At 32.2% G+C, this 27791-nt stretch overlaps 1 protein-coding gene across 1 annotated transcript; it reads left to right on the top strand.

Annotated features, from left to right (window-relative positions):
* Positions 1 to 1375: 1375 nt before the first annotated feature.
* On the top strand, positions 1376 to 27791 carry LOC125076299 (otoferlin-like). The gene is made up of 25 exons (XM_047688396.1): positions 1376 to 1483; positions 2208 to 2348; positions 3422 to 3563; positions 5010 to 5136; positions 5742 to 5898; positions 6020 to 6206; positions 8015 to 8202; positions 10294 to 10435; positions 10663 to 10835; positions 10930 to 11160; positions 13493 to 13648; positions 14398 to 14550; positions 15755 to 15931; positions 16964 to 17080; positions 18626 to 18757; positions 19628 to 19777; positions 21890 to 22026; positions 22402 to 22751; positions 23209 to 23471; positions 24449 to 24663; positions 25544 to 25735; positions 25839 to 26009; positions 26666 to 26811; positions 26981 to 27135; positions 27603 to 27791. The coding sequence occupies exons 1-25, from the start codon at positions 1376 to 1378 to the stop codon at positions 27789 to 27791; spliced, it is 4299 nt and encodes a 1432-aa protein (XP_047544352.1).

A 27791-nucleotide genomic window follows, 5' to 3' on the forward strand; every position in this document is an offset into this window, starting at 1 on the left:
TAACGCAAACAAACGCCCAAACACACATTATGTCACTTTCAATATGATTAATTCCGTTTATTAAACTCAAGCAATAACCGTATCGATTTAATCTGTTTAATTATTGTGTCGCGTGCAACTCTTATAAAGCTATTTCACTAATTCAATTCCAGCTGCCGAAAATATTTTATTTCTTTTTCTCAACAGTAGCTAAGGAATTCATTAAAATATTGACGTTCCGTTATAAATCTAGTTGAAATATTTTAACAAGATGGCATAGCCCGCGATTTTTGTGAATGCTGTGGCGTGTGACCGTGCGGATGTCCCGATAAATCTTTGAATATTGTGTCAATACTTGGCATCTGATATCTTTAAGCTATTGACTCATATATATAGAGGTATTTTAATGATGTTTATTAACGATTGAGTTGAGTTCGAACGTCTAAGCTAGCGACTGCAAATAATTCATTCACGCTTAAGTTCTTTCCGAGAGTTAAGGATTATAAATGTTAAATTATTCCTAATGATAACTACGGTTATGATTTTTAGTGACTTCAATTAATGGAATAACATAAAAATACTTTTTGAATACAAATAATTTTGAAGAAGATTCGATATATTTTGATGACTTTATTTTAGATTGTCATATTATTTTTTTATTTAGTTATAACATCCAGGCGGACTGGTAAATGGATCTCCGACCACCGTTTATAGACATTGGCGCTATAAGAAATATTAATCCTTCCTATATGGCCGTTGCGCGAAACTTAGAAATTGACGTTATATGCTTGTAATTACACTGGCTCATCCTTAAAACCGAGACACGATGTTTAGTGATTGAATAAAAGGCTACCCAGGGAAAATTGAGCCTCGCTCCAGAGTATTAGGTGAAAATATACTTATGTAATTTCGAGTTACATATGTAATGTCGCTTACATAAAATTATATTAGGCATAGTTTTGCAGTTTGCCTAGGTGTATTCTGCAATAAAATATTCCTTAATAAAAGGGCTATCAAACCAACAGTTTTTTTTTTAAATCGTACACTTATATATATATATATATATATTACTAAGTTCTGATATTTTTTACGATTGAATTAAAAAAAGATACAAAATAAGATAAACATGAAAATGCATTGAATTAATTTATGGGTACGTTTTTATTCGTTTGTTAAAAATAAATATACAAAACGCAATACTGTAAATACAACCTTAAAAAATCTCCTCGTTCCAAAACATACAACGTCAAAACTCGTCAAATTCTCATTGTCATTCACCGCAATCAACCTGTCTCCAATGACGTTTTAAAAGAAACTCGTCTTGCCTTCTGATTTATTTATAACGCAAAGTGTACACCGTTCCGACGCATTGATTCATTAAAAAATATATAAAATCATGCGCTCGAAGTCGCCAGAGGAGCGTGGAAGACAAAAAGTAGTCCGGGCGCCGACTTACAGAATTGAGAACGAGTACAATCCGGAAGCTATGCCTCAGTATTTTCAGGTTATGTGTAACGCGATTCTTATAAATTATTTATCAAGCACCCTTATTGGTAGGAGCGCGTTTGTCTTTTTGCTCAAAATACAATGGATGTTCGTCGTTGTTGTGTGGACCAGTGAAGTCGATGTAAATTATAGGGCATGGGGTTTTAATTGAATGTCTTTCATATGTGACATTTTGCGGTTTGTAAGACAGCTTAATGGTGATTGTGGTTATTCCGCTTTTAAAACGAAAACGTTTCGTATATGCGGTTTAGAGATTGATAGTGGATCGCTCTCTAATTATTATGTATCTAAGTTATAAAACTGGTTCGAAATATTTCCCATGACTTAAGCACCGTTAGTATATCGACACATCGTTTTAATTATATTCGATGATTAATTTTAATTTCACATAACGTATAATGTCTTAACACGTATGCCGGTAACGTAAAACTAACAAATACTTATAACAACAAGAATCAATTAAGCTAATCATTGTAGTTTTTACGTTAAAATAAAGTTTTGTGATTAATAAGATAATATAATTAAATTAATCATTTTTTATTTGAATTTATACAAATGATTTGCATATCGATAACATTGAATAACAGTTTAATAATTGTTTAACAGTTTTTTTTTTTAAATCGTACACTTACTGTACCTATATATATATATATATTACTAAGTTGTGATATTTTTACGATTGAATTAAAAAAAGATACAACATGTATTTTTATGTTCCACAGGTTGCGGTCGATATTTTAAAAGTGACCAATCTATTTTGGATAAATCCTCACTCGTCTAACGCGTACGTTGTTATAGTTATTGGTAAAGTGAAGTATAAAATGAATATTGGAAGTGATATGAACAGGGTTTTTAACAGAGAAGTAAGTTTAAGGCTAGACATTAAAACCAATTACGAGTTTAATATCCGGGTGTAAATAAACTCGGTAATAATTGCCCTGTTAGCGAATTGTTCTTCTTAATTTTATTAATATTTTACCATTAGACACGTGCGAAGATAATCATCTTCAAAACATGCTTTAATTTCATAATATAAGTAAATGTTTTTTATTTATTTATAATTTACCACAGTATACATAGCATATTTAAGGTTGGGTCTCTCTAGTGCGCATAATACATACTCGTCAGAGATACTCACTCATCCATAACAGCATGTGTTATATAATTTACTAAACTATAAAAATGTGCATGTTTTAATTGAATTATATATATATATATTATATTTAATTATAAGCTTTATATCTGACTATTTAATACACATTTTGAATAATAGTTGACGTTTATAAATCTATTACAGCTATAAGCGTCAAAAATAAACGGGCATTATATAAAAAGGCGTAGTTCAATCCGTCGATCGGAAAAGGATTATATTGTCGCGGTTGCATCCACGTGAAAGTTTTACACATATATTTTTTGTTATGATATTTATAGGCGTTCGGACAACTGGACCACCTGACGGTAGGCGGTCACCCTGGCCATAGACATTGGCGCCGTAAGAAATATAAACCACCCGTTGTATTCGTCACCTACCTTGGGAATTAAGAGTCCCTTGTGCCTCTAGTTTCACTGGCTGACTCACCTGTCAAACCGGAGGTCAACAATACTAAGTATTGTTTAATGGTGGTAGAATATCTGATTAATTGAGTTTTGCGAAAGCTTGTCTGGCTAAGATGGGTTTGCACAAAGCCCTACCAGTAAATAAACTTATTAGGAGGAAAGAAAAAGGTGAATTAGGTGGTTGATGAATAGAAGCAGAATTTCATCTGATATTTATGAAGGTTTTCACGCGATGTTTTTCTTCTTCATCCAGCTAGAATAAAAGATTAAACACAAAATAAGTACATGAAATAGTACAGTAGTGCTTTTATTTATCTCCAAAAAGCTTAATTTTTTTTTTTGTAGTAATACTATTTATTTTTAATTTCGATACTTACAGAGTTTTATCTTTGATATGCAAGTAAATCTTCATGACCTTCAGCATACAAATCTGTGGCTTGCTGTTATGGAGCCGAGGTGCAGAGGTTCTCGTCTCCTAGGGGAATCTAGTATGAACCTTGGAGAGATTTGGGCGCAGTCGAGTAAATATTAATTTTAGTTTTCTATACGATCATGACCAGAGAATAAATTATACCCGTCACGCGTAATTGATCCTAATTATGTAGGTAGTATATACATTCAAATTAATTTTTAAACCAATACTATAATAAAATAAATTAAATGTACTGCGTTTAAATATATACATGTCACCGTAAAATTGTAAATACCTTTAGATTATAATCTATCTCGCGAGATTGTGAATACTATAATACTATAACATACTATTTACAATTTCACGCATTATTTTACGCTAGATTATAATCTATCGAAGAGCGTAATTTCAGTTTAATTATAAACACTAACCTAACCTAACCCAAATATCATAAACTATCGAAAATTTTTACGTTTTATTTTGTGTTAAATCACCGTTGACAATATTTCGGCAGTTTACAATCTTGCGAGCTAGATTACAATTTAACGGTATTTAAAATTCTGCGGTGATATATACAAACTCACTGAACTCTATGAGGAAATTGAATGCTGTATCCACTTTTAATTTTCCATTATATTTCTTCAAATAATATAGTATTAAATTCATGCGAAAATTCTTTAAAATAACAATATCCTATCATACCTACAGATACTTTTCACACAGAATAATATACCACTGGCAATATTTTTTAAATGTTAGAAACATTACCAGTATTTTATGAGAAAAAAATTTACATCGTATTAAAATTTATAATGAGTTTTCGATAGTAGTATTCGTTACTTTACGTAAGTGTAGATGTAGAATGACAATCATGGTGACGCCATTAGTACTATTGATCACACTAAAAATAAATTTCCAGTACTAATACAGCTTTCGTTCTATATTCGTTAAACATTTGTAAAATATAAAGATATACTTACGAAAAACGAATCGTAATATTTCCTTACATTTCTCATTATTTTGTAACATGTCTGTTAATTGAATATGGCTTAAGGCTTAACTACCCGACCCTCTGACGTGTTTTGGCTCTAAATCAGTATTTACAACTCACCTCGTAGGGGCGATAAATGAAAACGTCTAATAAATTTAATATTTCGGAAGCATGTCTCAAATACGAATTTCCGTTTTCTTTATTTCGTTATATCAAATATTTCAGTAATCAAAATAAATTACATCGAACACTTTAAAGAATTAAAATATGATAGTCTTTGACAATACTTTGTGCCTACACACGCACCTAATCAGATGGATTTGCCTAGAAGTTCTAGACAAATTGTAGGCACAGGGTAGAAAAAATATTTTAGGACAGCTAGATAGTGTAGATCTGCTTCAGACCGTATTGGGAAAGAGCCGTACAAGAAGGACTAATTAACCAATTATATTCCTATTATGTCTTAAATAATATTACTTCTGATTAAAATTATAGGAATTCACCAGAATGTATTTGTCGAATTTATAGTAAAAAGTCTTAATACCAAGTAATTACATTTAACAGACCATCAAGTCTTCCACAAGTGGGTTCAATTAAGTCCTGCGGGTTTCTTAAAAGTAAACGTGAGAATTATATTAAGAGGAGAACTGCAGATAGCACCAGCAATAATAAATGACGAGAAATTAAAAATGTAAGCTACTTTTTGTGTTACAAGTAAAGTAACAGCCAGTATTTGTCCCACTTTTGGGCTTCTCTCCTTTGGAAGAGAAGGTTTGGAACTTATTTCAGATAAACATGTGACGGACATTTTTACAAACACGTGCATGTTTTCACATGTTTTCCTTCACCGCCGAACACGAGGTCATGAGGTCCCTGGTTTATAACCAAAGAGCATACATTAAGTGCATTAAAAATAGAAGTAATATATTAAAACTAGCCATTTTCCCGGAGACATACCTCATCGTGTTAACATAATAATATCTTTACTCAACCAGTCAGCCTGTATAGTTAAAGATTGGAAATCAAGGAATGGAATAGAGTGATGGTATACATTAGAACTTTCTCATCTAGGGGAGGAGATTCCTTAGCCATGACATTAGGATATTTGCAGGTGGTAATTATTATACGTTTAAAATTATATACGTGGGCAATTTTACTGAACCAGTAAGAACAACAGTTATAAGTACGAAGCTCTTAATGGTACATCTGCTTTGAAATAATTTTAATCACGTTCTATTCTTTAAATTATTTCTAGTATAAATATAAATAATTTGTTTGAAAGTATGTAAATTATAGCGAAAGTCTTCTATCTCCGGGTTCTGAACGTCAAATTGCGAACTATGTAATTACTATATACGGCGCTTTTGGACTTCAAAACCGTGATGAAAGACAAACTGATAAACGCTATGGGAAACCCAGTACATTTGTCAGAGTTTCCTTTTGCGGTCAAGTGGTAAATAATTATGTTACTTGAATATAAATTGCAATCCAAACGTTAAATATTAAAAATTATTTGATATCGAGAAAAAATATAATGTGAAATTAATACCAATATTTTTTTCTGGATTTTTTAGGCGAAAACAGCGATCCATCCACTAAATAATAACCCTATGTACTGCGAACAAATATCTATAGCGGAAATGTTTCCCAGTACAAGTCAAATCATTAATTTCGACATTTTTTATAAAGAAAATTGTTTCAATCGGATTGTGGGCAGGACGCACCTCTGTTTAGGAGATATTTCCCACAAAGGAGAGAATGGTAAATAATTATAGAATTCAATTAATATTGATGGTAATGTTTTGGCTAATTTCGAACTCGGCGGCTAATCTCAAGAGAGAGCCAATTCTTCCAACGACACAGGAAGTATTATAATGCACAAGTGTAGGCCACTCTTATAATCATATGGGACGGTAAATCCGATACGACCGAAAACAGTTTACGCGCAGGACCAATGACATTATGTGCTTTGCAAAAGCTTGGGAGTGTGCACACTTCCAACTTCTAGACTTCGGGTTTCTATTGAGATTTTTTAAAAAGAAAACCCTATTTTTTTTTATCAACCCCATCTGGGATTTGATCCCAGAACCTTCTGATTTGTGACCTTATATCTAGTCACTAAAGCAACGAGGCAGACGAGAACGAGAAGTATACAATAGTAATATAAAAAATGTCACATGACACCCAGCAGATGTGAAACATTAAAATTGATGGTTATAGAAAGAATTTTTATTTACAGAATACAAATATTTGTTAAATTCAATTAAAAAAATAAAAACAAAAACAGAATTTCCTCCATAAAATTAATATATTTTTCTTATTATAAAGGCTTAGAGAAACGGACGTGGATGAAGACATAACGGCATACGAGTCGTTTTTACCCTCGAGGCACTATAGATGTTTGATATCAGTAATAAATATATTTATTTCAGCAGATTCATTAGAAGTATAATATTCGATTATTGACTTGTCGTATGTTAATTGTATTTTACGGTTTGGTCTATTTTTCGATAAGTAAAGTTATTCTCGGAAAAATGAAACTCAGAATATGATCGCAATCGTGATGCGACATTAATAATTATTATTATCTTTTTTATTAATAGCGTAAGCCGATTTTTGTGCTAGGGATTATGGGACGAAAGCTGCACATAAAAATCGTCAAATCATTTTGAAGAGCTCCAGTCGTGAATGTTTTTGTTTTGTTTGTGAATTTTGGCTAAAGGCCTCCTCTCCCTTTGAGGAAAAGGTTTGGAGCATATTCCACCACGCTTCTCCAATGCGGGTTGGCAGAATACACACATGTGGCAGAATTTCGTTTAAATTAGACACATGCAGGTTTCCTCACGATGTTTTCTTTCACCGCCGAGCACGAGATGAATAATAAACACAAATTTAGCACATGAAAATTCAATGGTGCCTGCCTGGGTTTGAACCCGAAATCATCGGTTAAGATGCATGTGTTCTAACCACTGGGCGATCTCGTCTCTTCGTTGTTGTGGATGTGCAGCAAATTAAAGAGAATTCTTGATTGCTATTGACTAAATTGTTACAATTTAACAAAGAATTAATTTTAGTGAGCGGAAAAAGTTACTGGCAGCTTAGAGTGCGGTGATACGGCTGTTTAAGAAAAAAATATATTTAAATAGGGCTTCATCGTTTTGTCGTCAAATTTAGATGAGTGCCGTGCAGTATACAATGAAACGAAATCAAAACAAAACCTGTCATATTGAATAAACGATTCGCGGGCGACAATTGCTTCACTTTAAGAAAACAATCACCAAAGTAGCGTTACGTCATAATGACACATATGATATATGAAGCGAGTTCTAACAGCACTGCATATATGTATTTAGATTTTTTTACGTTAAAATATGATGCATTTCACTTTTTTTTTATTATATATATTTGTTTTTTACATAACATAGCAAAATACTACTACTGGTACGTTTTGGTACTACTGTAGCTGCTTCTTGGCGATAAAAGGACATACCTATTTTACTGTCTTACCACATTCTCATTTATTTTTATACATGATTATGCTTCTTATTAATAAGTATTATTTGTTGAAGGTTTTTTACCAACATTTGGGCCATCTCTTCTACACATTTATACAAGCTCAAACCCGAGTACGAACGGCGCCAGTGTTGATGGACCATTTCACCGTGGAGCTCTCCTTGTAGCTTGCAACGTCATAGTTCCGTGCTATCAAAAGAACCTCAAAAGTATAACCGTGGAGCCAGTAGCACCAATTCGCCTTGTAACTATCCTCTAATATTATCTTATTTCTCATTTTTGCCAGCGATTTTGTTTATTATTTCCAAATATATTTATATATTTTAAGTTTCATGTACAGGACATCACTAAAGCGTTTGCTTTACACTCAAATACTCTTAAATGATACAGTGACATAAAATTGTCAATAATAATAAAAATTTTGACGACCTCCGTGGTCCAGTATTGTGTACACTGGTTTTCATAGGTACGCCACTCCGAAGTTCGAACCCGGTTCGATTCCCGGCAGTGTCGATGGAGAAAAAGTTCATTAGTTTTCTATGCTCAAATCACTACCACAACCACGTGTTTGTGGTACCGTCGTTACTTCTGATTTTCCATAATACAAGTGCTTTAGCTACTTACATTGAGATCAGAGTAATCTATGTGATGTGGTCCAATATTAAAAAAAAAATGATAATATTAAGTTCAGAAAAGATGTCCAAAGATATAATGGTTTTATAATAATAACAATCAAGTAGCAATCATGAAATGTTCTTCTGCTGGGCCAACGCCTGTTCTGCTCTTAAGAAGGCTTGGCTCTTTTATTGATGAGTACCTGTTGTCAAAGGAGTACACTGAATTTCAACTCCATCGGATTAATAGTTAATTATTATAAACATACTTAAAATCACGATATTAATAGAACGAGGCGTGCTACTATATTTTCTGCGGGTCAGTAATGAATCTCGCTTCCTGTCATTAGGGTAAGAGACGAGGGCTGGTAAATCGTTTTCTTTATTTTTCTAACTATTAGGTACTATATTTCACAAGCAATCTGAAGTCGAATGTAAGTTTTGAAATTCACAAAAACATAATATTGAAAGAAGTAAACCATTGAAGCAATCTTAAACACACTCGTAGTGTTTGAGTTAATAATTACAAGATTTATCTGTTAGTATTATTACCTTATCTAAAAATAGGAAACGTGAAAGAAAGTGTAGGCAGATAAATAGACGGAATGATGTATTTTCTATACGCCTTATTCGCCTAATTTACTAAACATATAACTATTCTCTTCACTAAACCGTCGAAATCACAACAATTTAACTTAGCTGAAGTTCCAATCGAGGAAGGAATAAATATAAACAAACCTTAGATCGTAATTAATTAATATCATAGATTATTTATGAGAAGGGATGACTGAATTGCATGTGGCGGAGATGAGAATGTTGAGAGGAATGTGTGGTGTTACCCGAATGGATAGAGTAAGATGATTATGCGGAGGAATGAGGACTTTTGAGTGAGGAAGGTTTTGAGCATGGATGTGGATAGGACCAAATAAATGATGGATGGATTGTGTGAAAGACGATAGGGTTAGAAAGAATGTTACTTGTGAGATGACGTCCGACAGAGAAGTATGAAAGAAGAAGACACGCTGTGACACGCAGGTAAGCACTAAGAGAGATTATTTCAAAATTCATCTTCTAAGATAGTTTATATGGGGATGAAAGCTCGTCCATTTTAAGTAACAAAGATGAAATCTGTGTGTAGGCTTCTTTTTAAAATAGCTACGTTAGAGTGTGTTCCGATTGAATATCCCATCAGGAATACGGCTACTTATAATATATAAATATTATTTTTTAAATTTGATGATCTAGGAGCTTCGTCTAAGGCTACTTACTATATTTCGTTACGAACGTTCGAGCTCCGGGCCAATATAAAGTTATTTTTTCTTTTCTGTCAAAAAAATACACAAAAACTTGGAATTAGATATTTGGCAGTGTATACACTTCGCAAAAAACAATCAAGGTTCGGAAGGAATGGTGTTGCAAATTAACTCTTGTTATCGTGTTAGATTTACAAGGGAATGGTAGGAAAATAGAGACCACACTTCTTTACGTAGACTGTACTATATAAACAATTATGTTGTATACTCTCTGTCGAGAATGACAGTTGTTCCGGTTGGCATATCGTAACATCATCATTTTAATATGAATTATTAGCAAACCCTAGTAAAGGAGTGTGTCCTCATCTTGTTCTACAGTAACAAAGTGGTATATTTTTCAGAAATAAAGGTCGATTGGGTTTTCTTTCTAATATTGACTTAAACATATATTTATAAAGTTACTTTCAGGAAAATTTATGGTCGTTTGAGGATTTCTGCGTATACTGTCCCATTTTCGAAGTATCGATGCTCAACAGTAGAATAACCGGTCAGTCTTGTGGTGTTGCAATTACGGTCGGTGAGATGGTTCACGATAACAAGTCAGATGAAGGTATTTCAGTATTTAAATCGGTGTTCTACGATTTATATTAAACAAGTGATACGATTAAACTTCATTATGATAACCAGCTAATTAAAACCTCTTTGATCAACAAACTATTTATTTCAGAATTCATGAAAATGATGAATAAAATACGTGAGTTTCCTTCTAAATGTAAACATGTTTTGACTTATAAATTAAGCCAAAAAAATAATTGTTTCTTTTTTTTTGCTTTATAGGGACTCGTAAGTTGCATTATACGGGTAGCCTCGATGTAAAGCAAACTCAATCTGATTATGGTTACCTTGATTTTAATACCGCGTTTCCTGTTCTGCAATTAGCAGCCAGACTGCCCGATTACAGATATAAAATGTACCGAAATAATATGATTCGTGCAGTGGTTAATAAATTGGTCAGTATATTCTCATTATTTAAATTAAGATCTCGTAATGTAATACTCATTTGAGTCTCAAAAAATATTTAAATTTAAGTATTTTTTTATTTAGGAGGTAGTCTTAGATGACGTAGACAGCCGCCTTAAGGCCTATGATTATTCCTCTCCTGTGAGACTCACGAAAGACCTAATGAGAGTATTAGAAGATACAACAGCAGTGATTAGAAATTTTTTAGACATAGTTCAGTATTCTCATTCAACTTCTTCTAAAGGAGACGACATTTCAAGACAATGTAATACGGAATTGGAACAGAAACAGTTAAAAGTACAGAAAGAAGAAATCGTAAGTATTTTTATAGGAATACAGTTAAATAAAAGAGTAACGAAACGTAAATGTCCCCAAATGAGTAGGTCTGGTGGCCTCAGACCTACCCTCCATTTTGAGGACCAGCTACAAACCATCGTAGCTTAATCTACCTGCTAATCAGATTTGGGTAGGTTTATGAAAATTCAAAGGTTTGAATACGAAATCATCGGTTAAGATTTACGTCTTCCAACCACTGGGCTATCACGTCTTACTTACAGGAAACAATATTAGGACCAAAGTAATATTACGCGATTTGAATTATATCAGACTAATAATACTTTAACTATTTGTCTAATCAGATATTAGCGTTGTCCTTTAATGTAATTTGAAGTTTCAATTTTCATCAAAATAACAAAGTTTTTTTTTTTAATAATAGAATAAATCCATTAACAAAAATGGTACTTAATCTTGTTTACATCATTAAAATGTTGAATCAAGTGCGAACAACACCGCTAGGTCTTAAAAGTATTATTTGAACTGCGTTTTTCCCCTTTTTATATACGTAGATCGATTTCGATGTTGTTTGAGGCATACGATGCAGTTTTCGAAGATGAATTTTGAAAAATGATATTTATTGCGAAAACAAATTATCAAACATAATTACAAAACTATTTAAAATATATATATATATATATAAATATATAAAATATATAGGTACATATATTATAATCGACCTTTCACTAAAACATTTAAAATAAATATCGACGGACACTGATTATCTACGTTTTAGTTATATATCAAAAAAATAATATGAAATTCATCAAGAATACAACTGACAGTTACAAACTTGTTACCACCATGACACCCAAGATGGATGCCCCTTTCTTTAAGTACGTCTCAAAGGTGACGTCACTTCCTTGACCACGTCATTCAGTTTTCGGTCTATAATAATATGTAATATCACACACAAACACACAGGCACACGGACACACGGACACACGGACACACACACACGACGTCGTGTCGTCAATAGTCAAAATAGATTCCTAGCAGATCGAAACGTGGAGATTTGACGAGAACTCGATTTTATAAAGTCGAGCTGAAAACGACAACAAGCCTTTTTTTAAAGAAAAAAACGTGTATGACGTATTTATATTTATGTAACTAAACATTTGGTTTATTAGTAAATACTACCAAACGCCATCCACGTTTGGAACGAAGTCAAATATTAGCTTATTCACAAAACACTGAACACAAGAGCAGTGTAATGTTAGAGAGCGGATTTAGCGTGGACGGTGAACGAAAATATTTATATAGTTTTGACTACTTTGATGTGTAATTAAAAATTGAAAAATATAGACACGTATATTTCTATTTGCGTTATATACCATTTGTGCAAATGAATCCTGTACAAATTACTTAGTGGTGGGGATTTTTGCAAGCCCGTCTGTGCAGCCACTACATATCGCCAAACCTCGATACTAAGTAACGTTGTGTTTCGGTTTAAAGGTTAAGTGAGCCAGTGTTACTATAAGCAGTGGCAAAACATCTTGGTGGCACATTGGTTAACAAGGGGATGCTTCATATTTCTACAGCATCGATGTCTATGGACGGTGGTGACTTATCATTACCATATATTATGTGTTAGTCTGTGCAAACTGACAATTAAAAAAATGAATGATTTACAATTAATGATAATGTCTAATGACAACAAACAAATAATAATTATTTTTTAAAACTAGATAATATACACCTTGAATACAAAGAGTCTGTTAAATAATATATATTTTTTGACAAGTATACGTATTAATTAATAACTTAGAGACAGACAATGTTTAATTAATAATCATATATAAGTAAGGTACAAATGGTCCGTGAAAACATTTGTAAATATCAAAGAGAAGTATCGGCAGAAAGATAGTTGAGATAATTAATTATTTGTTTAAATTAAGTTGTTTTATTTAAAAATTCTTTTTAATTAATTACAATCTGTTTTTAATGGTCATTATTTTGTCTAAGATATCGTTCCTACGCTTATTAGAACAAGAAAAATAATTATCGGAATTGTTATGTACATTTAAAGTTTAATGAACGATCAATTAATATATTTGATTATTATTATTTTTTAATATCGAACAAGGAATAATAAGATTTTATGGGACATTTCGCGTTCTGTGATAAACGAGAAAATTGTGAGCAAAATCATTACACGGATGATGTTCTGCTGGATAAAGTATTTCACAGGCCCACATTAGACCACCATGGTGGAATTATCTAGAAACTTTTTTCATAAGAACAGTTTCGTCGGTTTATAGCAAACAGTAGGACTTTTTTATGCCAGATTTTTTTTTTATTTACTTTTTTATAGGAAAAGATACATCGAAAAATTTCGCAAAAGATAAAAAACAGTTCAAATTATGACATGAAGTCCACCGATGAAGTTAGCGGTTCCAGAAAAGCTGTGAAACAATTGCTTGCCGATATGAGAATAATATCTCAGGAATTAAAGGATCACACTTATAATGTAAAATTTATATTACTTTCTTGGTAAAATTAATTTTAATTATTATTATGTTGATATTGGATGTTCGAAAGTATTCATCTGTAAATAGTATACAACAAAGTCGCTATTTGCCTCCGTCTGTATTTCCGCTTACTTCTTTTAATCGACTAGGCGGATTTTAACACGTTTTTCGTTAGTACAAAGAATGATAAACGAGAAAGGTTTATTTATATAATTTATAAAAAAAGACTGAACTACGGCAACTATATTTATTTTAAAGATTTATTTCGATTTATTATTCGAGTTTAATATTAACTTCATATATAAAAACGCATTTTTCTTTCAATTTTGAGAAATACGATTCTTTAAGAATTCACCTCTCACTCACTCGTGAAATCTTGACAACCGATTAACGCCATTTTGATACGTGTATTCTATAAATTTTATAATAATTATAGACAATGTCGCACATCACATTGTGACACGCTCGTATTCTTCGGTGAGTTTCGAGTTTCTTCTTATAGAATCTGCAGACAGATCATACCATGTAAAGCCAAAAACAGCAACAATAAGTAAATATTTATCTGTAAGATAAAAAGAAGTTGTTCTTCAGATTGCACGATTTGACCCAAACCTTTGCATTGTTAGTTTACAATATAAATAAGTTTGCACGTTAAATAAATGCCTGTAAAAATATAGACATCAAATTACAAATCGTAGCGGGCTGGAGTAGTAAGTTTGGAATTAATTTACGTAATATTGTTGCACAGTCCTTAGAAGGCTGGCCTGGAATTGTGGTGTGGCTTTTGAGTGGAGGCTCGAGAGTTGGGTTTTGTAAGATTTCCCCAACTGACGTTATTTACTCGATGGAACCGGAACAATGCGGCAAGGATTGTGGAATATTACAAGCTGTTTATATAAAGGTATTCTAACAATAAGGTACTATGTGAGAGAACGGAAGTAAAACCAATTTATAAGCTAACAAAGTACATTTAATATAATAGCAGGTAATTATACTTATTTCTAAACACTGATTACAATGAATTCCATATAAAATAATTAAGTTAAATTACATTATTACAGAATAAATACAATAATACGCTCACCTGGGTTATTACCAAATAAACAGTTCAGAGCACCGATAGTGCCGTGTTCAACACTGAACCACTTCTGATTTGTTCACATCTGTCGAGCGTCTTATAAAGACTTGTCATTTGAGTCAATTACACAACCGTATTATAAGACCGGAACTTGATTAAAAATATGATCTCCCACAACTACACTTAATTACATGCCTCGTGCCGTGTAAAGTGAATTTATTGCATCAAATTATGTTATAAAGAACGTTCTACGAGATGTTTTTCAATAAATTATTTTTTTGATTGAATTATTAGTATGGGATCTTTAGATTTTTTTCTTTAGGACCATTCTAAATTGGAATATTAGGCTTTTATTTATCTCATCCATTTAAAAAAAATCCTAGTTATATTTACATTGAAAACATTGTTTGCAGCCAGTCTTAGTAATTGTTGGTCTTAGATACTAGTCAAATAAATTTTAACCTTTTCATACATGTGAAAAACATATAATATAGCAGAACATGTTATGTGCCTCTAGTAACAATGGTTCACTCGCCCTTTAAGCAGGAACAAAATAATTTTATCTGTTTTGCGGTGGATAACACGATCCGTTGAGCGGGCGTTACGTACTTAGACGGGCTAGAACAAAACCCTATTAATACGAAATTATTCTTTATATATAGTGTATATTTTTATTTCTACATTATAATGTACATATATTTATCATAGTGGTAGGGCTTTGTGCAAGCCCGTCTGGGTAGGTACCACCCACTCATCAGATATTCTATCGCCAAATAACAGTTCTCTGTATTGTTGTGTTTCGGTTAGAAGGATGAATGAGCCAGTGTAATCACAGGCACAAGGGACATAACATTTTAGTTCCCAAGGTTGGTGGCGCATAGGTGATGTAAGGAATGGTTAATATTTCTTACAGCGCCTTTGTCTATGTCCTTTGTCGGTGGTGACCACTTACCATCATAAAAATGCCATAAAAAAATGTATACAGTATTCAACTTTTTTATCTTTCTCGTTCGTAATTATATTTTAGCCATTACATTGCCCTAAACATACAAATTTTATGAGTGACTGTTATTGCATTGCGGGTAAGGTTGAAGTACTCATATGGATGGGATTATATCGGCATAAACCAGCTTTCGAAACCTGCTTGCCCGGATTACAGCTCAAAATGAGAAATTACGATATGTGCATTAAAAGCACTGTTATGGTAAATAACAGCTGAATTAATTTATGAATATTTATAATAGGTAATTAATGATTTTTTCGATCGAACGGTATTTTGCGAATTATATTTTTTTGCATTATAATTATTTTTAAAATTAACAAGTACTTTGTATAAATAATTTGAAAAGACAGATCACTGCATTTTAAGATGTTTAAGTTATTTTTACGTTTTGGAGAAAATTAGGGGTGAAGAAAATCGTCGTGAACTGTCATCCCTTAAGAGGATACCTTTGTCCAGTCCAGTGAGATGCTTCGAAATTGTATTTTTTAACTTTTAAAACTAATCCTATCATTACGATGTTATGATTATCATTTTAATTCTTATTAACAAAGAGCACGTTAACTAATTACTCACTAGACGTTTATACGTTGGTTGAGTCAACTAATAAGTTGTCGCCCACTAGTAATTAGCCCACGCTAATTATTAAATGCTTAATTAATGCTACATCATGTATGCGGCCAGTAAATCTACGGGCACTGTTTACAATGCCCTTTGCGGAAACACATATAAGGATAATAATCCACTATGGAGGTGGTTATTATAGATATATATATATATATGTATGTATCGAACGAACGTCGAACTTGATATATTGGCAGAATATTTCTGATTAAAATTCATTCATTTATTCATCGTACATCATGTAAATAACATAAAAAAAATTCATATCGTCAATCGAAAGAAGAAAAGCTTATGTGCTAAACGATACTGTTGGAAAAAGAGGATTAAAGTTATGCTAATAAGACTGATAATTAAGATTTTATTCCTTCCACTAACGATATGTATTAGAAATAGCACGGTTCGCAAAGGTCTTATCGCTTACATCAATTTCCAATAGATTTTCATTTTTAATTCATGTTTTTTATTAAATTTAAACGTATTTCATCTACATATTATATACATAATTACATTTCATAGAACATACATAGCATTACAAATATATCGTGTATTTTTATTGAAGACGAACATATTAGTACAGTAAAATATTTCATTTAAGTAATGATGATGTTTCAGATGGTAGAATGTAAGGCGTTTATATACAAGGCTAAATTGAAAAACCAGTGTATTGGACTTAATCCCATTCAGACATACTTAAGAATATATGTATTGAACACATTCAAAGAAACAAAGGTATGTAGATGTAGAAGAGCAATTAATATTACGACTTACGTTTAATATTTCTAGTGGATTATAATTTTTTGAAATAGACTGAAATGACAGAAGGTATCATGTTAGGAAAAGCGTTATACCTTTCCCTCTCTTTCTCGCTTTTTCTCTTTCTATACGGTTTTATACAATATCATTTTATATTAAGTAATTTTTTGTTATTGTTTTTATTCACGTGGGATTTATACAAAAAAAAATTTATTGTCATTGAATTATAGTTAAACGTTGTTAATTTATTTTATTGTGTCTTTTAATTAATACAAAATATATATATACAAAGCAATTTCGATCGAACCGAGTGTTCCGCGATACCCGTCGCTTTTTTAAATTTAAATTCTTGTTTATGGTTTCTGAAGGAAAGCAGTATCCTTCATCCATTGAATAACATAGTAAGAAATAGAAATCAATGATCCGCATACAACGGGTTAAAAGATTATTATATCCCTTGACCTACATATAGAAGTTTAAAAAATACAACTATTATAGTCTAGTGGCTATATGGCCGCAGATGCTAAAGTCCTAGATTCATACCCCAGGACGGGACGATAAAAAGTTATTGGGTTTTTCTATTCGATTTTATCGAAAGAAATGAGTAACATCCCGCAGTCTAAAAGTTGAATTTGTGCAGACCTCCGTGCCTCGGAAAGTACGTGAATCTGGTGGTATAAGTTCGGCCGAGTCGGATTTGCGTCTTATTGGATTATCAGAGTGAGGGAATAGATGTCTCCGAAAGATGGGTCTCCGAAATCGGTCAGGACGACATCATCAACTAGAATACTTACTCTTTGTTAGGATAACTGCTGTAGAAGTCATACCCACACAGACAGATACGTAAAGTTCAACCAATGTGGAAACGTTCTTAGGCGTTGGCTGAAAAAACTACTACAACAATATTTATATCACTTACACCATAAGATGCAGCAGTTTCGGAAATGAATTTTGTGCGTCAATTTAGACTGTTTAGGTGACAAGCGTGAATTTCATTTTCTTGTATATGTATACTATCAAAGGTATATTGTATAGTATGTATGTAGTACTATGTAAAGTGTCTGATTCAAATACATGGGTTGAAATATTCAAATTTTTTTTTGCATTTAAACTGTACGTCACACTTTAATCCCTATCGATTTAAATTCCAGCGCTTCCAGCTTAGGGTAGGGAACGATAGTTTAAATTTCACTGAATTTAACAAACAATTTAAATGTTTCAAACTAATATTATGCTCCCTACACGTATTCTATGAAACGTCCGAATTCAGTACTTTTTACGTTTGAGTCATTATTTCCATTGAACATCCGTTGGCTGTTTGCATGTGCCTCAATAAATTCTACTCAAAAATTAAAAAAAATTACAGGACATTTCGCAATTACTTCGTTCTAAATTTAAAAAATCAATTTAACATTCATTCGTTCGAAATGAATTATCACGAAGACATGATGTATTTTATTTATATCGATGTGGTGAAAACATTTAAATTTTAAATTACTATTCCAATTTTAAAAATTATAGGTACAATGTAAAACTTTAACACCGGTGTGGAATCAAGTTCTCAAGATACAAAGGATGGTTTTTATGACCCCGGAGAGACTTACTAACAGCCCCGCTATTGTTTTAGTCGAAGTTTACAATACAGAGTTATCGGTTAGTGGAAGAGGTCAAATTATATTATTGATCTTTAGAACAGCGTCATAAATAACGCGAATTTACAATAGGTGCTTGCTTTACCTGATACTAAAAAGTGAATGCTCAAAATATTCATTGGCTCTAATTTCATACGAATTAAACACAATGTTTAAAATATTTTATTATAATTCTTATTAATAATTGTCGTTGGTAAACGCATTTGTTGGTTCTTTATGCAGTGTACATATTTTATAATAGATTTTTAATTGGAAAATGTTGTCTCGAACGACGTTAGACATCTAGAAATGGTTATAATTCAAAATACAATTTATATTTCTTCAACAATCATCTACAATAGATCTTAAATTACATCTTCAATTTTCTCGTTGTTTTTTTTTTATATTCAACGTTTGTATTTCGATAACATAATCAGCCAAAATTCAAGATTCAAATTAGATCCAACAGCAGAACTTAAACATTTTAATGTTAATATTAAAATAGCTGACCTTTCAAAGTTGCTTTGAGAAAGTCATATAAAGACCCGGCGATTACTTGACCTATCTCAAAGTTATACTATAAGGCATTATAAGTACCTATAGGTAGATAAGTACCTTTTTAGTTAATATATTAAAACACACTTGGTTATGCAAAGGCTTTAGAATAGAATTAAAGTAATAGAAGTTCCTAAGCCATCAATAACTTATTATGGTTATTTTTTTTTATTTCTATATGGAAATGAATTTCAAATAGTCACTATTGAGTTACTTTAAATTGTCGGTTGAATTCATAATACGAACCAGTAGGTAGGTACTGAGTTTTACTTAAAAAAGCGTATTAAAATTGAAGTTTTTATTTTTTTTATTTTTATTTGCTGTTTCCCATTTGTAGGGCAAATCAGAACTTATTGGTCGTGTTCAAGTGAAGCCAACCGTGAGCCAGGAGCAAGACTTTGAGTCTGCGCCCAAGCTGAAATGGTACGATTTGTTTAGAGGTCTAGACAACACGGGACAAGTACTCATGTCTGCCCAATTAATGCAGGTAGGTATCAGTTAAGTTTAATTAAGGTTTTTTTAATGTTATAGGTAGGCGGACGAGAAAATACCACCTGATGTTAAGTGGTCACCACCGCCCATAGACAATTGTGCTATAAGAAATATTAACCATTGCTCATCACACCGCCAATGCGCCACCAACCTTGGGAGTTGGGAACTAAGATGTTAGGTCCCTTGTGCTTGTAGTTACACTGGCTAACTCACCCTTCAAATCAATTTCACGGTAGAATATCTGATGAGGGGGTGGTACCTACCCAGATGAGCTAGCATACAGCCCTACCACCAAGTATTATATTTAATTAATTAATAGTTATCTCTAGTTGTCTCTCTATTAGCTGTAATAATATGTCTTGATTCTAGTTCTTTATCTTTTATATTATTTTTGAATGAAAGTGTTCTTCTAAGCAAGACAAACAGTCGCTAGTTGGATTGAAAACGGTTAGAAAATATATTAACCCATGCAATATATTAAGGAGAGATATTCTCCCTAAATGTATATTGAATTATAAAAAGACGAACAAGTCCTCAAAAACGAAGTTCAGTTCACGTTAATGTTTTTAGTTTCATCTAAGAATACACGCAACTACGAATCGAAATTCATTTTAGTGAATTCTAGGGTATTTGATAACATCGTTACCTTTCGTAACATATACCTTATTCCCATAATATTTTGTGTATAGGATATCTAACTCACTTATTTTTAATGATATACGTTCATGTGAAATCTAAGCATTAATATGAGTAGCAGACACATAAAGATTTGGTAGAGCAAAATTTTTTGACATTTTTAATGGGATTTCAATGTAAAGTAACTTTTTATGTGTGTTGAGTTACATTATATTGTGCATAATCGAATAATAAGGACTGCTACGTACTCTTCATTTACTAAAGTACTACCAAAGAAAAGGGTATATGATTAATATCGGTAATGTTTTCTATGATTTGTACCATAGAAAACATTTTATCGCTAAAGATTCGCCAGTTTTGTGCACTGGACTCCTGAACAAGTCAGCTTTTGAGCAGCACAACATCAACTTTAATAATATATTATAACTCATCATTAAAATAAATATATTGGCCTAAAAGTGGTTTATCCGACATCTATTATCAATGTAGAGTTTTATGTAGTACTACTCCTGGTGAATTTATTTATTGACATGTAGCGCCATCTGTATTTAATTATATGTTTAGCATGTACCATATTATAATATTTTGTAGTCTTCTTAGATTATTCAAAAATGTTTTGTTTTTCAATCATATATTTACATATAAAAGATTGGTTTTTATATTTACTTATTAATAAGAAAAATGCAAGACAGCGCCATCTATGAGATACATAACAAATCAATGTTCCACTTAAATGTGTACTACGCGAACAAGTTCGTTGAGATATTGTAGAGGGCGTTAGTAAAGTTTATAGCTAGGCATTTTCATACAATTATTTTTCGTTCAGGGACCAGTTAATAAAATTTATTTTTTAAATTACGATGCTTAGAATTAAAAAAGGAGTACTAAGTCTATTTTTTAATGTATAAGTCTCATCTAGGTTTCTGATGTTTACAATAATAGCAAGAACGAATAAAATCCATATGCCCCTATTCCGGGCTCAACTAATTATTATGGGACCGGCTTCGTATAAGAAGAAATTCAAATGGCTTTTTGGAGTCCTTTGATCATGATCTAAGTCATAATGATTCAAATGGACGCGCTATAATATAAAACAAAGCTAGATCGTTTAGTTTCATAGATATTATCAAATGTTTAAACGAAGAATATTATTTATTTAATTGTTTCATTGTCCACGTTAAATTTTAATGATGAAGCACGGCGCGAGCATTGTTTTCTAGAAAAGTCTGGAACTTATTTGACATTTTCTTTGTTTGTTTTTATAATACCTAAATCTTAACGCCCCTCTGAGAAGTAATGGAAATAAAACTGATAAATTATTTGGATGATTATTTTGTAGTGTTAACTTTTACATCTAATCTAATTACTTATTGAGAGAGCATAAAGAAAAAGTCGCTTTTGACCAAACATTGCCCGTTTTATATTTATATAAGGGCAAGATTTTTACTTATTATTTGTATATTTATTTCAGATATCAGAAAGGTTACTTAAAAATATTATTTATAGCCCTGTCGAGGAAAGCTTTACTACTGATTTAAATATATTGGATGTTACTGATGACTATGTGCCCTTACCAAAATATCTATTGCCTGTTTCAACATTATACAAGTAATTACACTATTATTAACAGACTGTTTGAGAATAATATACATCGATATCGTTAGATTGTTTAATGTTGGCAGTCGATCCGTCCAGTCGATCGTCGGTCACATGATCACCGAAGAAGGACAATCGTGGGTTTTATGCTATAAAGCTGTGGTGGAGAGGGTATGGTGTGGTGCATAACGGCATGAGATAGCATCAAACCGTGTGCCGTCACGGTTCCCGTCGGCAAACGATTCGATCTTACTCCCAAAGCATTACAGACATTTTTCATCAAATACATTAAAAGAGGCATTTTACCCACATATGGGGCACTATAATTGTAGTAATATACTTAATACTTTTGTGAAAATTATTTATTGAATGTGTTCTTTACTTCAGAGTCGATGTATACTGGTGGGGCTTTCGTGACGTTGATATAACTAGAAAACTAGGAGTAATCATGGAAATTGAAGACTTTAGTATAAAATCTAACATAATATTTAACAAACAATCAAATTCCAACTTCCCTGATGGACGTGTATCAGAAATATTTGAAGCGCCACTGAGTGAAGCGTACTGCCCAATGTTAAATATCAGACTTTTCGATAGTAGTACGTTTGGTAGAACGCAATACCTCGGTGCGAATGTCGTGAAGAATCCCAACAAGTACATATTGCGTTGGTTGGAGAAAACTGACAGAGACGCGTCACTTAAACGAGCTTCGGTAATGTCGTCACAATTTATGCAAGGTATGTTTGTATAATTATGTTCAAATTACGTAACTAATATACTTAAAATTTCTTTTGTTTAAGAAATATTTTAATTGGTTTGTTTACATACGTTTCAGATGGAAGTCATTATTTAGTTTTTTGACAAATCTTTACGCATTTAGGTGCTGAAATGCCTCTTTTATAGCTCGTGTATGTGTGGTAGAATACAAGTGTGCATGCATAGTACTTGAGTGTGTGTGTGTGTGTGTGTGTGTGTGTGTGTGTGTGTGTGTGTGTGTGTGTGTGTGTGTATATAGTATGTATAGTTGTGCGGCAAAAGTAGCTTTAACTTACAAACTTATAAGAAATTAAAAAATGATGGAATTTGTAAATAGTCTCCCCTCTTATTTCAAAATAGTTTTAATGTTTTTAAGCGAATTATGAGTTTGTTCGCTTGAGGCGAATTTATTTATATTTATTATTTACGTTTTTTTAGTGAATCAGACTTTGTTTATAAAGAAAAGTTCAGTGGTTAAAGAAAATAATGTAAATGATGATTGTGTTTCTGCAAGAAAAGTGGTGTCAATGAACAGGTCAAAATATTCGAAATGGAAAGATCTGTTTTGGCGAAAGGAACCCGATGAAGAAGAATATACATTGCTTCCTATATTTTCGACAAAAAATAAAAATAAATTTGACCCTGGAACAACGGAACCTAAACGAAAAGACTGGTGGCTAAAATATTCTCAATCCCAAAAAGTGAGATCGAACTACATATACATGTACACTCGTATTTTAGACATTTTAATTTTAATCTGTTTGTTGCCAATTAATATTGAGTTAATTACAGGACAATAATGACGATGAAAATGTTTGTGGTACGGATAAATTAATTGTGAGTAATATTATTATTATTGTAATATGTAGTAAGTATTAAAACTTGGTGTTAAATCTTTGTCGAAGCCCATTTGGGTGGGCACCCTCTCATCAAATATTCTACAGCCAAATACCAATTCTTTGCGGCAATAGGTTTTGTTCCGATTTAAAGAGTTAGTCCCTGTAACTACAGGTACAAGGGACATAACTTGGCAAGGTTCCCAACGTTGGTGGCGCATTGGCGATGTACTTCCTACAGCGCCAATATCTTCTTAGCATCAGGTGGCTTCTTTATTCGCCTGCCCATCTATGTACAATACAAATTAATACAACATCTTAACTTTTTTATATTTATAAGACGTTACTGATATAGTTATCATTAGCCTGTAAAAATATCTATAATATAAATAAAAACTCGCCTGTTTTATATGTCAAGTTCAAGATTTATTTTGATTCGGTTATTCATACCAAATATTACTAAAATGATCCATTACTATGAACTTTAATAGTTCAGGTTGTTGATTTTGGTAAAATATTAAAGTCGGAGATACAGGTATTGTTCAGGTATATGTTAACAATAAACTTTGTATGAGAGATTCGGAAATTTCCAAAATTTCTATGATCAGTATTTCTATAGGTCATGTACGAGCATGTACATATGTAGGTATATGTGTTATGAATAATTCATAATAGAAACGAAAAAAAAACGTGACATGGTTAGATGTATCAGCAATTCGAAAGATTTCCTGGCGCATTATCTTCTCATAAAAAATATCTTAACATAAGATATATATTTTTAATAAAACGAAATCTGGTCGAATTAGTGTAATAAATGAAGGTCAAAATAAAATAATTTACAGCTTTTCGGTACCGAGCTGGAGAATCAACCCGAGTTTTCAAAGTTCAAAGATTGGTGTAGAACTCTAAAACTTTATAATGGAAAGAAAACAGGTATCCGTGAGACAGACAGGCGTCTATATTGCGGCTTGTTAAAAGCCGGATTGGCCATCTATAGATGGCCTCCGCCCGATAACAAGACAGCTGTTAGTTTCAGCGGAATTGAATTGAATAGAGGGTAAATGGGCATTTATTTTTAATTATTGTTTATTAAATTCTACTTTGCGAGTAATGACTCTTTGGTCTTAAGTTTATAAGGATGCATTTGACGAGGTCTGGAGTTCAAGCCGGAGGTTGATTACAGTTAGCGGGTTGCTCTGTCCAAAACTGGCACTAATCGTGTCGCATTGCGGTCCCATCATAGTCTGAGTGAGGAAATTGAGTGCACTTCTGTTTACACATGCACTTGAGGCTATCTGCTGACCGGAGGCGGTCAGGAGATCATCAGCTTCGTCGATATATTACTACGTCGTGTATTTGTATTAAAAATCCGAGACAAGAACCAAAGTACATTACATTACACCTATAATATATATTTAAAAGTAAAACAACAAAACTGGTTTCATAAAGAATTTTCATTTTATTTGAGATCTCATTTACTTGATGTAATTTGATAAAGAAAAATACATTTATCGAAAATAGTATAAATTTTACTATGCTGTGTAAGAATAAGAATTCTTTAACTTTTTTTTTTTATTTTTCGTTACGTATTTTTAGTAATAAATAATAAGTACGTAGTTCAAATAAGTCAGTATAAAATATTCCGTGAAATGTCAATATTTAAGCAAAGAATAACCATCTAGAATCTAGTTGTTAAGTTGACTTGTTAAGGTTTCAAGGGCAGAGGTGTTTTCTTCTTAAATGCAATTATTTCACCACGCTTCGAATGTGGGATGGTGGAACAAATTTACCCAATGAACCTTGACTGCATTTGATTCTGTGATTAAGATATATATATAAGATATATGTGGTTAAGACATATATAGATATATGGTGACAAGTTTCATCCATGTGCCAGCTTATGAAAAAATTTTACAGATTATATCCCGTTTGTGCAGATTTTTCGATGATCATCCGAATAACGATCCTGCGAAGTTTTTGATCCGAGTTTACATTGTTAAAGGGATCAATTTAAAAACGAAAGAGTTTGTTCGAAAAACGAGTCCGTACGTTGTATTGAGTTGCGGAAACAAACAATTGGGGAATCGTAATAGCTACCTGCCGAGCAAATTGAATCCTATTTTCGGAAAGTATGACTTGAATATAACGTGGAATTGAAATGGGAGATTTTTGCATGTGATATAACTATTATGAATACATGTTACGTATTAGAAATGTTTATTATTCTTCCAGAATGTACGAATTCCGGTGTAACTTACCCGAAGATTACTTGCTCACAATATCTATGTACGATTACGACGTCAGCTCGCTAGATGAATTAATCGGATGCACGAAAATTGATTTGGAAGACCGAATTTACACTAAGCATCGAGCTCGAATTGGACTCCCGTTTGAATACAGCCTGTAGGATTTCTTAATTATGATGACTTCATTTCTTTAGTATAGATGAAACATTTTAATATGGAAGAATATCGTTCTCATTGGAAACATACTGTTTAAAATAGTTGGCGTAGCTCGCACTTTTATTGACGTTTGATTTGTATTATACATTTAGTTTTAAGCCTCATAATATTAACTCAAAAACGATAATGATATGCCTTATGTCGGGGTAACATAAGGCGTGTAATATGTATATGTATGTATGTATGTTCGAATATGTAAGTAAACATTAAGTGTCTTAAAACAAACAACCGTAATCGATTTAATAAAGACGACAATACTTGAAATTAAATAATGTTATTTTAACGATTTCATTATACAAAAAGTCAGACAAGTAGAAATGACATAATTAACTTCAAAAACTGTTATTTAGAAATCACTGGCAGACACTTCAATTTTATTTATTTGAATGGATTAAAAAAAAAAAACAGCTGTTTATTGAGCAGTCGGTCGTGAAGCGAAATACAATTTCCAATAGACGTTTAAGTAAAGAGGAAATAAGTTCCAATTGATAAGATACGGCATAGCATTTGCTATCTAAAATTACTAGGATATTAAACCGGTCGACCAAATTTAAATCAAATATTGTACTTTAAAATGTTGTTTTTTTTTTACTCTAGAAATGATCTTTTAAAATGGCGCGATTGTATGAAGCCGTCTATGATACTAGAAGAACTCTGTCTTAGGAATCATATTTCACCACCAATTTTTATAGATAGCACCTCTCTTATACTGAATGGAATAGAATACAAAGATAATGACAAAGGTATAAAAAAAAAATGATGTTTACGTTTATTTTCATTGTACTTTAGTTATAAAATTGGAAATAATAAATTCCGAGTTCTAAAACATTATAAATATAATTTATTGTACATTCAGCTTACAGGAGAGCAATTTATAAATATATTGCTAACAATATTGTTTCCACGTAACAGGTGAAAGCTTCACTTCGAGTCTGGAACGCAAAGAGAATTTGTGCTTAAGTATTTTACATAAATGGCACACTTTACCATTATGTGGGTACCATTTGGTTCCCGATCATATTGAAACAAGAACATTGTATAACCCAGATAGACCTGAAATAGAACAAGTATATTATAATTTATTATAAATTAGTCTTATTGCGAACAAAGACCAGACAGTTTTTAATTACTCTTGTCGAAGAAAAATCCAAAAAATAAAATTATTGCGAAGTGAGGCAACTCCTACTAACCTGTCTCGTTGGTGTAGTTAAAAGTTATGGCGTCGACAAAACTCACAATAGCAGTCCAGACTTTGAAAGTTGACAGTGTTTACACTATCGTATCCACAGCGCTGTCTCGGAAACGTAAAGTATTTGTTCTCTCATCGGTAAGAGTGCGACGAAAGAAAGTGCACTTGTTTTTGTGCATATATTTGTGCACTATAAAATGTCTCGCGCAGTTGTCTCGTATCTATGACTAAAATCGGTCGGAGGGTTCGCGAACATTTCACAGTAAATATAAAATATAATGGTACGCAAAATATGTACGATAAGTAAACATGTGACATTATTGTAATTATTTTCTTGTATATCAGGGTAAGGTTCAAATGTGGGTGGACATTTTTCCATTGGACGCTGGTGTTTATATACCGCCCCCTATTGATATTGCTCTTAAGAAGACAGAGGACTATGAACTTCGGGTTACAATATTTTCTGTGCGAGATTTACTGGTGGGCTCTGATAATTTGAAGCGTCAATTTTCTGATATATTTTTAAGAGCGTAA

This window comes from Vanessa atalanta, chromosome Z, assembly GCF_905147765.1.
Source record: "Vanessa atalanta chromosome Z, ilVanAtal1.2, whole genome shotgun sequence".
NCBI lineage: Eukaryota > Metazoa > Arthropoda > Insecta > Lepidoptera > Nymphalidae > Vanessa > Vanessa atalanta.

Bases quoted from the DNA above. Each gene is read 5' to 3' on its own strand.
- LOC125076299 (XM_047688396.1), top strand. From the start codon at position 1,376: ATGCGCTCGAAGTCGCCAGAGGAGCGTGGAAGACAAAAAGTAGTCCGG. The intron at 10,836-10,929 runs GTCAGTATATTC...TTTTTTATTTAG, and splicing joins GTGCAGTGGTTAATAAATTG to GAGGTAGTCTTAGATGACGT. The intron at 15,932-16,963 runs GTAAATAACAGC...ATGATGTTTCAG, and splicing joins GCATTAAAAGCACTGTTATG to ATGGTAGAATGTAAGGCGTT.